This window comes from Schistocerca americana, chromosome 4 (assembly GCF_021461395.2).
Source record: "Schistocerca americana isolate TAMUIC-IGC-003095 chromosome 4, iqSchAmer2.1, whole genome shotgun sequence".
Classification (NCBI taxonomy): domain Eukaryota; kingdom Metazoa; phylum Arthropoda; class Insecta; order Orthoptera; family Acrididae; genus Schistocerca; species Schistocerca americana.
In genome coordinates this window covers 345,042,789-345,056,014 of record NC_060122.1, presented here as the reverse complement: position 1 = coordinate 345,056,014, position 13,226 = coordinate 345,042,789, and the positions used below count along the sequence as shown (strand labels likewise).

The window sequence follows — 13,226 nt, the reverse complement described above, 5'->3', positions numbered from 1 at the left end:
GCATGTAATTGCTAACTAAACATTTCCAATTCTGAATAAACTTCAAGACCTTGTATTTCATAACCAGTAAAATTTTATCGCCTGAGAGAAATTATTAATTTGCTGAAACGGATTCAGATTACAGTCAACTCATGTCTGGATGATGATATCACAAATCTACACTTGCTTGGAATGAATGAAATACCTGTACTGAAAAATATGGTCTGCTGAGTAATTTACTGACTTGGCGCCCCTTTCATTGCTACACCACCTTTCTCCATTACAAGGACCACAGCAGAGAACCAAGGACTCTCTGAAGGTTCACTGATGTCATCATGCAACAACATCTTCTCCCCTTCCTCCCAAATTCTGTGTCATTCATCTGGTGGCACCCTCTACAAGTGCTGGCTAATTGGTGAATAATCCACAATGTTGATATGGTGTTTTAGCTTTGGACACTTGCTCTATCATTTCATCTGTCTTTCATCTGCACAATATTTGAAAGCATCTGAAAATTGTCACAGAACAGTTAACATTCTCTAGCATTGTTTCTTGGTCAGGCCTGATTCCATTTACATCTACATCTACATTTATACTCCACAAGCCACCCAATGGTATGTGTCAGAGGGCACTTTATGTGCCACTGTCATTACCTCCCTTTCCTGTTCCAGTCGCGTATCGTTCGCGGGAAGAATGACTGTTGGAAAGCCTCCGTGCTCACTCAAATCTCTCTAATTTTACATTTGTGATCTCCTCGGGAGGTATAAGTAGGGGGAAGCAATATATTCGATACCTCATCCAGAAACGCACCCTCTCGAAACCTGTACAGCAAGTTACATCGTGATGCAAAGCGGCTCTCTTGCAGAATCTGCCACTTGAGTTTGCTAAACATCTCAGTAACACTATCATGCTTACCAAATAACCCCGTGATGAAATGCGCCCCTCTTCTTTGGATCTTCTCTATCTCCTCTGTCAACCCAACCTGGTATGGATCCCACACTGATGAGCAATACTCAAGTATAGGTCGAACGAGTGTTTTGTAAGCCACCTCCTTTGTTGATGGACTACATTTTCTAAGGACTCTCCCAATGAATTTCAACCTGGCATCCACCTTACCAACAATTAATTTTATATGATCATTCCACTTCAAATCGTTCTGCACGCATACTCCCAGATATTTTACAGAAGTAACTGCTACCAGTGTTTGTTCCCCTATCATATAATCATACAATAAAGGATCCTTCTTTCTATGTATTCGCAATACATTACATTTGTCTATGTTATGGGTCAGTTGCCACTCCCTGCACCAAGTGCCTATCTCCTGCAGATCTTCCTGCATTTCACTGCAATTTTCTAATGCTGGAACTTCTCTGTATACTACAGCATCGTCCGCGAAAAGCCGCATGGAACTTCCAACACTATCTACTAGGTCATTTATATATATTGTGGAAAGCAATGGTCCCATAACACTCCCCTGTGGCACGCCAGAGGTTACTTTAACATCTGTAGATGTCTCTCCATTGAGAACAACACGCTGTGTTCTGTTTGCTAAAAGCTCTTCAATCCAGCCACACAACTGGTCTGATATTCCATAGGCTCTTACTTTGTTTATCAGGCGACAGTGCAGAACTGTATCGAATGCCTTTCAGAAGTCAAGGAAAATGGCATATACCTGGAAGCCTGTATCTAATATTTCCTGGGTCTTATGAAGAAATAAAGTGAGTTGGGCCTCACACGATCACTGTTTCCGGAATCCATGTCGATTCCTACTGAGTAGATTCTGGGTTTCCAGAAATGACATGATACGTGAGCAAGAAACATGTTCTCAAATTCTACAACAGATCGATGTCAGAGATATAGGCCTATAGTTTTGTGCATCTGCTCGATGACCCTTTTTGAAAACTGGAACTACCTGTACTCTTTTCCAATCATTTGGACACTTATTTTGATGTCAGCCATTTTTTCGTTCATGCGAGGATTTAGAGAAGGAACTGCAGTGCGGTCTTCCTCTGTGAAACAGCTTTGGAAAAAGGTGTTTAGTATTTCAGCTTTACACATGTCATCCTCCGTTTCAATGCCATCATCATCCCAGAGTGTCTGGATATGCTGTTTCGATCCACTTACTGATTTAATGTAAGACCAGAACTTCCTACGATTTTCTGTCAAGTCAGTTCATAAAATTTTACTTTCAAATTCACTGAACGCTTCACGCATAGCCCTCCTTATGCTAACTTTGACATTGTTTAGCTTCTGTTTGTTTGCAAGGTTTTGGCTGCGTTTAAACTTGGAGTGAAGCTCTCTTTGCTTTCGCAGTAGTTTCCTAACTTTGTTGTTGAACCATGGTGGGTTTTTCCCATTCCTCACAGTTTTACTCGGCACATACCCGTCTAAAACGCATTTTATGATTGCCTTAAACTTTTTCCATAAACACTCAACATTGTCAGTGTCAGAACAGAACTTTTTTTTTCGTTTTGATCTGTTAGGTAGTCTGAAATCTGCCTTCTATTACTCTTGCTAAATAGATAAACCTTCCTCCCTTTTTTATATTCTTATTTACTTCCATATTCAGGGATGCTGCAATGGCCTTATGATCACTGATTCCCTGTTCTGCACTTACAGAGTCAAAAAGTTCGGGTCTGTTTGTTATCAGTAGGTCCAAGATGTTATCTCCATGAGTCAGTTCTCTGTTTAATTGCTCGAGGTAATTTTCGGATATTGCACTCAGTATAATTTCACTCGATGCTCTGTCCCTACCACCCATCCTAAACATCTGAGTGTCCCAGTCTATATCTGGTAAATTGAAATCTCCACCTAAGACTATAACATGCTGAGGAAATTTATGTGAAATGTATTCCAGATTTTCTCTCAGTTGTTCTGCCACTACTGCTGCTGAGTTGGGAGGTCGGTAAAAGGAGTCAATTATTAACTTAGCTCGGTTGTTGAGTATAACCTCCACCCGTAATAATTCACAGGAACCATCCACTTCTATTTCACTACAGGATAAACTACTACTAATAGTGACAAACACACCGCCACAGGTTGCATGCAGTCTATTATTTCTAAACACCGTCTGTGCCTTTGTAAATATTTCGGCAGAATTTATCTCTGGCTTCAGCCAGCTTTCTGTACCTATAACGATTTCAGCTTTGGTGCTTTCTGTCAGCGCTTGAAGTTCCGGTACTTTACCAACACAGCTTCAACAGTTTACAATTACAATACTGATTGCTGCTTGGTCCCCACATGTCCTGACTTTGCCCCGCACCCTTTGAGGCTGTTGCCCTTTCTGTACTTGCCCGAGGCCATCTAACCTAAAAAACCGCCCAGTCCACACCACATAACCCCTGCTACCCGTGTAGCTGCCTGCTGGGTGTAATGGACTTCTGACCTATCCAGTGGAACCCGAAACCCCACCACCGTATGGCGCAAGTCGAGGAATCCGCAGTCAAGGAATTTACAGTTTAATAGTAGTGCTGCAGCATACCAAAACATAAAGGGAATTTGGAACACAGTGATCCATTTGCTGCCTTGAAGGCAAAGAACTGATGACAGCCACATATTATGTCACTATGCAAAAAGTATCTCATAACAACCAGCATTAGAGCCACCAGGCTGAGGTTCAGGTCGGCAACTGCCACCAGTGACCACCATGCTGGAGGACTGGTCCAGCAACTGCTGGAGAGATGTCTTTGCATCAGCCTACCTTTTTTATTCTGAGATCCTAAGTGTGTGGTGCCTTGCCGCAAAACCTCTGTGTCACCCAATACTACAGGCTTTGCGAACCAGTGCCAGAAGTCACTGTGGGGGCCTTGGCTGCCAACTCTCTTTTGAGCTCCTTACTGGCCCATCATCACTACTGGGCCAGTGCACTGACACAGAAAATTCGCTGCAGCACAGTGTCGCGTAACCATGGGCCATGAGATCTGCCCATGAGCACACCCATAGAACAGAGACACTTTGCATTGTCAGTGGGCCACACCACCAGACAAGAGCACACAGCTGTGATTGTTTTGGTTTATTGGAGAAAAAGAATTTAGAGGCTTGCCATCTGCATGCTGCAGCCATCTTTATTTCTAATGAACTACTGTAGCCCTTGAGACCCCATCAAATACACAATGTGCAGGCTGGGAGAGCCCTCGCCACTCTGGCAAGTAAAAGAAGAGATCCTCCACCCCTCTGTAGCAGTCATCACACCCCTGACCATTAATTCTGATGTCCACCATGGGGCCCCACTGCACCAATATATTTTATTGCCAGATAAGGTACATGCAACTGTTGATCTTGCTACACCGCTGCATTTTGATGACAGCAGTGAGATTGGCAAAGGTGCTATGGTCATAGACAATCTAAGTAAGTGACAGCATTTGTTTATTGTAACTGCTTGTGGGGGTCCTTGTTTCCATTTTTCCTGATTCTACGTCTATTATTTTTTTTAAGAATATCTTGGGAATGAAGGCAAGTGTATGTTTGGGACCTATAATCAAGTGCAAGGAGGAAACGGTTATGTAAATTAGTGAATGGTGGAGGAGTGTAGATGTAATTTAATAGTGATGTAAGCTATAAGTTTTAAAGCCCTACAAGAATCCATGTTAGTACACTTCTGGTTTGAAGTTCACATATAGTCAGAGTTGTGTATATAGTTACTATTCTTTCTTTTTTTTAACTATACTATACTCCATAAACATTAGAATTAGTGTATGGGAAAACATATTGGGCAGTAGCAATTTATGGAGCAGTGTAAGTGTATTAAGATACACTGGTCATAGCTGGGAAAGGTCCTGTGGTTAAATAAATCAGTGACATCAAGGTGCTTGTGCAGTGGGGTACACTGGAGTAGTATCTCAGGTAATTGTGAGTTGAAACACTGAAGGTTATTATGAAGTATCGATGATTTATAGTGAAGATTATGTGTTAGAGAGTTATCATAAAGAAGAATTATTAAGGTGTGTATGCCCCAGGACAACAGGGAAAAACCCAGAAACTTTTTCATCTGAGAGACAACGAGGAAAAACCTAGGATTTTTTTAGAATTTAGGAATTTTTCATTATTTTAGATCTCAGTTAAATACTCTAACAAAAAATTTTACTTTAGCCTGTACTGTAGACTAATACTGCAGTGATAAAACGCAAACAAGAGGAAAACACCAAAATAAAACTTAAGTTGCAAAGAAGTGTGCAGGCTAGCATCAGCCAACAACAAAAGGTGTCTAAAGGCTTTAGAATGAAGACTTGCATACTTCGTAACAACAAATTGCTTTCAGTAAGCATGATGTCACAACTGTTCACATTTCTAACAGATTGCAGGAAAATATTACTAATGGTCATTTGAAAAGTGTTACTTGCAGGGTAAATTTTCTTTTAGTCAAGATGAATTATGTTACGTGTGGGAATGTGTGATGAATTTCTTAAATTGAAGAACATTTAACACTCATTCAGAACTAAACACTTTCAGGACCAGCCACTTAGAAAAATTTCAGGTGCAGAAGAGCAGCTGTTTGTGCAATTATTTAAAATTTTACTTGCTTATTTGTGTTCCATATAACTTAAAGGATAACACACACAATAAAATATCAGTATTATTATGTGAAAGCTTAGCTGTTCTTAAACCATTAACTTGTCTTATTTCTGTGTTCACACTACTTAACAGTGATGTTACTGTTGGCTGAAAACATCATGTGTCCTATGCTCTGAATATCCTCTGTTATTGACTGGCAAGATGAAATGATGTGAGCTAGGATTGGCTGACAAAAGCACACCACAATCTCAATTTCAATATTTTGGAAACTAATGTGCTGTGTTTGATAGAATTCATATTTATACTTTTATAATATGAAAATATTGAAAGTTGTGCTGCTACACAAAAAAGATCTTTCCAAAATGCTTTGTTTTTCCCCTGTGTTTCATTTCCTAAGGCACCAGGAAGTTATAATCTAGTGCATAAACCATTTACCATTCAAAGGATTGATAAGTTTTACAGTTCTGAGAAAAAGTATATGAAAAAGGTGTATTTTCACCTGGGAAATAGTGTACTTTCACCCAGTAAAGAATGTGTTTCTCCCTGGGAAAATGTGTTTCTTTAACCAGGAAAATGTGTATCTTACCCAGAAAACCTGGGAAAATCCAGGAATTGTTTTTTCATTGCCCACTTATGCTTTATGATTATGAAGTATCGTTGGGTAATATAAAGGATGCAGGTCTTAGCCGGGGAAAGCATCTGTGGGTAAATAAATCAGTGATATTTGGGAGCTAATGGGGAACGGTACACTGGACAGGTCTCTAGGGGTGAAAGATAATGGATAATTCTCAAGTCCTTATAGGTATAATAACACATATGTAGCAGCTCAATGCTGAGGATTCACCAGACAGCGAGAAACCTACTGTGAGGGCACTTGTTGTTAGCTGCTGAGTCAGCTCCTTCCTGGCCCTTTGGCATCACCAAGTGACCGCACTTTTGCACTGATGATTTGCTAAAATGCAGTGTTATTTCATGATGTGCCATCAGATTGATGATTCTCCCATGCCCATGGAACATGTATGCTGTGGGTCAATGCTGGTCTGCACCACTGGAAAGGAGTAATCAAGAGTTTACGTGCATTACATCTGTCTTGCTGCCACCACCTTCATCTCACACAAAATCCCGTAGCCCTTGCCAACCCACTGAACACATGATGCCCATGGTTGCAGATCTTCTGCCACTCTGACAACTAGGACAGCTCCCCACCCCTCTGCAGCAGTCATGGCATCCACGACCATCATATTTTGCCAGCTGCCAAGGGTCCTTATCTCACTGCCACAGTTGCTACATCCATTGCAGTGTCTGTAGTGGTAGCAGAGCATGAATCTTCATTGATGTTACCAAGCTGCCCATACTGGGCTGGAGTGGCAGTACCTACACAATACTTTTAGGGATGAGTTGTGGCTGCTTAAGGCAATTAGTGATTGAAAGGTATCCCTGACTATACGCAATGATTAAGATTGATGTTGCCTTGTAGAATTATTTTGTGAGCCTGAGTAGCTTTCCACAATTGACAGGAACTTCACAGTTTAATCAAACATCTATGTTGACAACTGTAATTTGAAACTTCCTGGCATATTAAAACTGTGTGCCCGACCGAGACTCGAACTCGGGACCATTGCCTTTCGCGGGCAAGTGCTCTACCAACTGAGCTACCGAAGCACAACTCACGCCCGGTACTCACAGCTTTACTTCTGCCAGTACCTCGTCTCCTACCTTCCAAACTTTACAGAAGCTCTCCTGCGAACCTAGCAGAACTAGCACTCCTGAAAGAAAGGACATTGCGGAGACATGGCTTAGCCACAGCCTGGGGGATGTTTCCAGAATGAGATTTTCACTCTACAGCGGAGTGTGCGCTGATATGAAACTTCCTGGCAGATTAAAACTGTGTGCCCGACCAAGACTCGAACTCGGGACCTTTGCCTTTCGCGGGCAAGTGCTCTACCAACTGAGCTACCGAAGCACGACTCACGCCCGGTACTCACAGCTTTACTTCTGCCAGTACCTCGTCTCCTACCTTCCAAACTTTACAGAAGCTCTCCTGCGAACCTAGCAGAACTAGCACTCCTGAAAGAAAGGGTATTGCTGAGACATGGCTTAGCCACAGCCTGGGGGATGTTTCCAGAATGAGATTTTCACTCTGCAGCGGAGTGTGCGCTGATATGAAACTTCCTGGCAGATTAAAACTGTGTGCCCGACCGAGACTCGAACTCGGGACCTTTGCCTTTCGCGGGCAAGTGCTCTACCAACTGAGCTACCGAAGCACGACTCACGCCCGGTACTCACAGCTTTACTTCTGCCAGTGCCTCGTCTCCTACCTTCCAAACTTTACAGAAGCTCTCCTACGAACCTAGCAGAACTAGCACTCCTGAAAGAAAGGATATTGCGGAGACATGGCTTAGCCACAGCCTGGGGGATGTTTCCAGAATGAGATTTTCACCAGGATTTCTGCCAGGAAGTTCCATATCAGCGCACACTCCGCTGCAGAGTGAAAATCTCATTCTGGAAACATCCCCATGTCTCCGCAATATCCTTTCTTTCAGGAGTGCTAGTTCTGCTAGGTGCGCAGGAGAGCTTCTGTAAAGTTTGGAAGTAGGAGACGAGGTACTGGCAGAAGTAAAGCTGTGAGTACCAGGCGTGAGTCGTGCTTCGGTAGCTCAGTTGGTAGAGCACTTGCCCGCGAAAGGCAAAGGTCCCGAGTTCGAGTCTCGGTCGGGCACACAGTTTTAATCTGCCAGGAAGTTTCATATCAGCGCACACTCCGCTGCAGAGTGAAAATCTCATTCTGGAAACTGTAATTTATCACATTTATGACAGCAAGATAACAACATTTTGCGTGGCAAATAATGGCCGAGAATAATCTTTATGTTTGTTTGTTGGAATAGCTGTGTCAGTCTGGATGCCAGCCTGAAACTTTGATCTTCCGCAGTTAATGACTGCTTGTAATGCCTGCAAGAAGTCCCACCCAAGAATAAAATTACGGCTACATTCTGTTGAAATGATAAATTCGAAAAGCTGTGTTCTATCATTGATAGTTATTCTTGCAAAACTGTTCCTTTCAGCTGGGCATATTTCTGATTTACAACTTTCAGCACAGTCACTTTCGTATCACAAAACATAGTCTTCTTTAGCGAGCAATGGTAAACATTGAACATTACAGAAAAAGGAACCTGTGGGTCACTTAGTGCCCAGACAGGTTGACCTCAATGATGACATTGATTAAATTTCCTGGCATGATGACTATCATTATTAATGGAAGATTTTCATTTTTTGTGTCCCCAAGTCCACAGATGGTCACCTTGCTAAATTTTAATGAATTCACCATCTAGGCAAGCAGCTGGCACCTCTGTATGGTGACAGATAATGGCTGTGACATGCTGGAGAGGGATACAGCAAATGGGATTTGCCCCAAACATCAACTATAATTGTCCGTGGTTCACTGACATAAATACAACTGTTGTGATGGTAGACATCTGGGCATGTAGCAGTCATTGACCAACTGTCTTCTTTGTCTGCAGTGGTGTACAACATATACAGGCCATCAAAAATGGAAACGTACCAGCATGTTGTCCTGTGCCCTTCAAATGTTGTTCCTCTAAAGGGCATTATACTTGACAGGGGAGTTGGTTGTATCTGTGTTGTTTGGATCCTGGATTGTTGTTTGAAGGCTGCGGCATAAGATGGTATTGGCGAAATCCATTCCTTCTGGCATGCTCAATTAATGGCAGAGATTGGTGCTGAAGATCGTTGGCAAATCCATTCCTTCTGGCATGCTCAATTAATGGCAGAGATTGGTGCTGAAGATCAATACCTCTCTTCAATGTTCTCTATTACTTTCTGGCATATGGGGCCAACATTCATTGCTGCTATCTCTTGCTTACTTGGTCTCCAGTTTTGACTGCCATAAACTGCTGTATTTCTTCTCTTACAAACTGGTATATGAGAGAGACAAGGTCATGTGAGCCTTCCAGAACTGCCATAAGGACCACATTTGGGAGTCAGTCATACTTCTGTTATCTATCTTTGTCATATTACATCGATGTGCTGTCACCACCTAATGAATTCCTCAGGTGAAATCATTAAGAGTCTGGTATATGTCTTCTGTGACTCGTCTCATAAAGTAGCAGATTTTGTCGACTTCTGTCATATTTGGTTTCATAGTGTTGCATAGGACCAAAAATTCTGTATGCAACACTTTGCTGTTTTCTCATGATGTTACTCTGCTCTTCAGTTGTTCTAAAGTCCGCCCCAGTAGCTGAGTGGTCAGCGTGACGGATTGCCGTCCTCTGGGCCCGGGTTCGATTCCCGGCTGGGTCGGAGATTTTCTCCGCTCAGGGACTGGGTGTTGTGTTGTGTTCATCATCATTTCATCCCCATCCGGCGTGCAGGTCGCCCAATGTGGCGCCGAATGTAATAAGACCTGCGATATGGCGGCCGGACCTGCCCCGCGAGGGGCCTCCCGGCCAATGACGCCAAACGCTCATTTCCATTTAGTTGTTCTAAAGCCAATCTGCCTTGCTGTTGATTGCCCCCAAATGTTGTCTTCAGTTTCGCTTGTATTTTTTCGCAGCTAACAAGCTTCTTTTTATCATGCTTGACTCACTGCTGGGCTTTACTGTTCAGAAGAAGTACATATTTGTCAAACACATCAAGCCATCCTGCCTGTTGTTTTTGGCAACTCAGTCAAATGCTTTCAGCCATTTTGTCAGATCCTCACCATTGTCTCTGGAAAACATTGATGGGTGCCTAATGTGCAGCTGACTTGTTTGTGGTTTGTAATCCATTGGTTTCCTCAATATATGGACCTTGGGTATGATGTATTGCTAGTATTTTGGTTCCTGTACATGTAGATGATGACTTACATGTTGCATAATTGAAGCCATTGGGATGCAGATGTTTTTGAAGTACACAGTGCCTCCACCAGACTGTACCATGTCATAACCTCACTAAAGTCCAAATCTGAAAGCAGGTCATTAATGAAATACAACATTTGGTGCTGAAAGTATTTTCATTATGAACACCATTGTACAGACAGAACAGCACTTGACTCCTTTATGGAGAGTGTTGTTAGTTATACAAATATCAAATCTTCCAGAACATACAAACACAACAAATTTTGAGATCCTTCCGCAAATGATAAATAGTAAACAAGAAATAATTGCTGCTGATTGGGACTGAACTGGTGATACACATCATGCCTGACAGTGATGCTAACCACAGTGCCACCTAGCATGCTGCGTAGCTTGCAGCAATGAAAATATATAAGGACAGAAAGAAAGAGGAGGTGGATGAAAGGAAGAGCAAGTGAAATGGTGTGAAGAAGTATTGACATACTGAACCAACGAACATTAACAAACCTCAATTCAGCATGCTTTGGGAGACAGAAAAGCTATATGGAAAAGTACCATAGACACTTAAAACAGAGGTCAGTTTTGACTCCGTAAACAAAATTTTTCTAAGTGAGTTTGGATGTATTTTCAGAGGCAGTAATGCATCTGCCCCAGTTATGCTTCCAATACAAACAACAAATTTAACTTGACTGCCAACCAGATCATTTAGGAACCATCAGAATCTTTCTTTCACTCTTGGACATAACTGAAAATTTGACATAAGATTTATGGGCACAGTTAAGAAGTCATTGAAAATTTGATAGCTACTCCCTTATGTAGTTTGTCTTTTCTTCTCATGTGTCTGAATTGTCTCAACTGTGCAGACTTAGAGATAAAATACATTTTCCCCACCCATATTTTATTTCCTTCCATATTAATGTCCCGTTATAAACCAATGAATAAAATGTCTCTGGCATAAACTTTTATATCCATTTTAGTATTGCTGTTAGTCATATATCTTTATTCTTTCTGGTGAGTGTTTCTTCTGATTTGACATTTAAAAAAAATTTTTTTGTTTTATACCATACGTATTTATTTTTCTGCAGCTCTCACTTTGAATGGTTGAAGCAGCTTCGTTATTACTGGGAGGAAGATATAGACAACTGTGTTGCACGAATGTCAAGTGCATGCTATGTTTATGGATACGAGTACCTGGGAGCATCTCCGCGCTTGGTGATAACACCTCTTACTGATAAATGTTACCTTTGCCTGATGGGTGCTTTGCAACTAGACTTAGGTAGAAATCAATGATACTATATAAAAAGTAGTACTTGCTCAAATCTAAGATTTTGCTAATATTTTTGAAAGGAGTGAAAGAATATCAGTGTTATTAATTATGTTTTAGGTGGAGCTCCTGCAGGACCAGCAGGTACAGGGAAAACAGAGACTACAAAAGATCTTGCTAAGTCATTGGCTATACAGTGCGTAGTGTTCAACTGCTCAGAAGGTCTGGATTATAAGGTAACTGCCAGATTTCTCTTGAGGGTTGTCTGTGGAATATGTTAATTCCCACCTTTTGAATTGCTTAACACATTAGTATGAGGGTTGGAACTTAAATAGTGGCAACTATTTGTTCACAAGCACCTGTTACTGTCCTTCAAAGTAGTCACCAGCATTTTGTACAACCCGTTGCCAGCGATGTGGAAGGTCTAGTACACTGTTAGCAGAGCCTGTTATGTTGATGGTGTGAATGAAGTGGTCTAAAGTTATGGTGATTGTCATGTAAGACTGTGATGGTGTTATCTTAACACATTAGGTTCCTCCATGGTAGACCGTCAATGCACAGTATTACGGTTAATTTTTGGAGCATCACTTGCATTCAGCTTTGTGAAAGAAGCGGCGACACTTTCTGCACAACCCACCCATCATTTTGCATGACAATGCGCGGGCACATGCAGCGCAAGCTGTGGCTGCTCTGTTCTGTTGATGGGACTGGGAAGTACTGTACCATCCACCATACTCCTTGAACTTAAGTGCTTGTGACTGATTTTATTCCAAAGATGCAGGAACCACTTCATGGCATTCGCTTCAGAACTGTTCCAGAGGTTCGACAGGCAGTAGACCACTCCATTCGCACCATCAACAGAACAGGCTCTGCTAATGGTATACTACATCTTCCACATCACTGGCAATGTGTTCTACACAATGCTGGTGACTACTTTGAAGGACAATAAAAGTTGCAAACATGTAACTCTTTTGTATCGGTTGTCAATAAATAGTTGCCACTATTTAAGTTCCAACCCTGCAATAATTCACTCAAAAATTTGAAGTACCTAAGTGCATTTGTTCAGACACATTTTATATTGTTAAATATGACAGAAATTGCAAAGAAAGGAAATAAACAAAAAAGTTCTCAAATTACTTGTAGATTAATCCATAAAAATCCATATTTGTTTTATGTTATTCTTTAAACAAAAAAGTAAATTCCATTGAATATTATTGTATCTGCAATTTTTTAGGATGCAAATACTCATTTCATGACAATGATTCATATCAAAATAACCTAGTAAATATGACTGACTGTAATATAATGTATTTTATTCATTATTAATATATACACTGATCAGACAGTGGAAAATCTCTGTGTAATAACATCAATATGAAAGGGATAGGTTGCTGCTCTCCACATAGAAGAGGCACTGACTGGCATACAGCACAATGAAGCAGACTGCACATAAAATTCAGCTACTGGATTAAGTCTTTCATCAGACATAGTCAACAAAAATCACCCACATTCACACAAGCACAACTCATACCAGGATAGTGGGGTGGTTAAGTGCAGCATTGGGAGGCTGTTCTGGAATTTCAGCTGGGAGGGTGGGTGGGTGGGGGGGGATGTTAAGAGGA

The 13,226-nt window shown here is 41.5% G+C and overlaps 1 protein-coding gene across 1 annotated transcript in view; it reads left to right on the top strand.

Moving 5' to 3' along the window:
• Positions 1–13,226, top strand: part of LOC124613475 (dynein axonemal heavy chain 6-like) — a 984,594-nt gene that overhangs the window by 276,104 nt on the left and 695,264 nt on the right. Inside the window, exons 82-83 of the mRNA XM_047142181.1 lie at positions 11,426–11,616; positions 11,725–11,840. Of these exons, the coding sequence (XP_046998137.1) occupies positions 11,426–11,616; positions 11,725–11,840 (307 nt within the window). The remainder of the gene's footprint in view (positions 1–11,425; positions 11,617–11,724; positions 11,841–13,226) is intronic.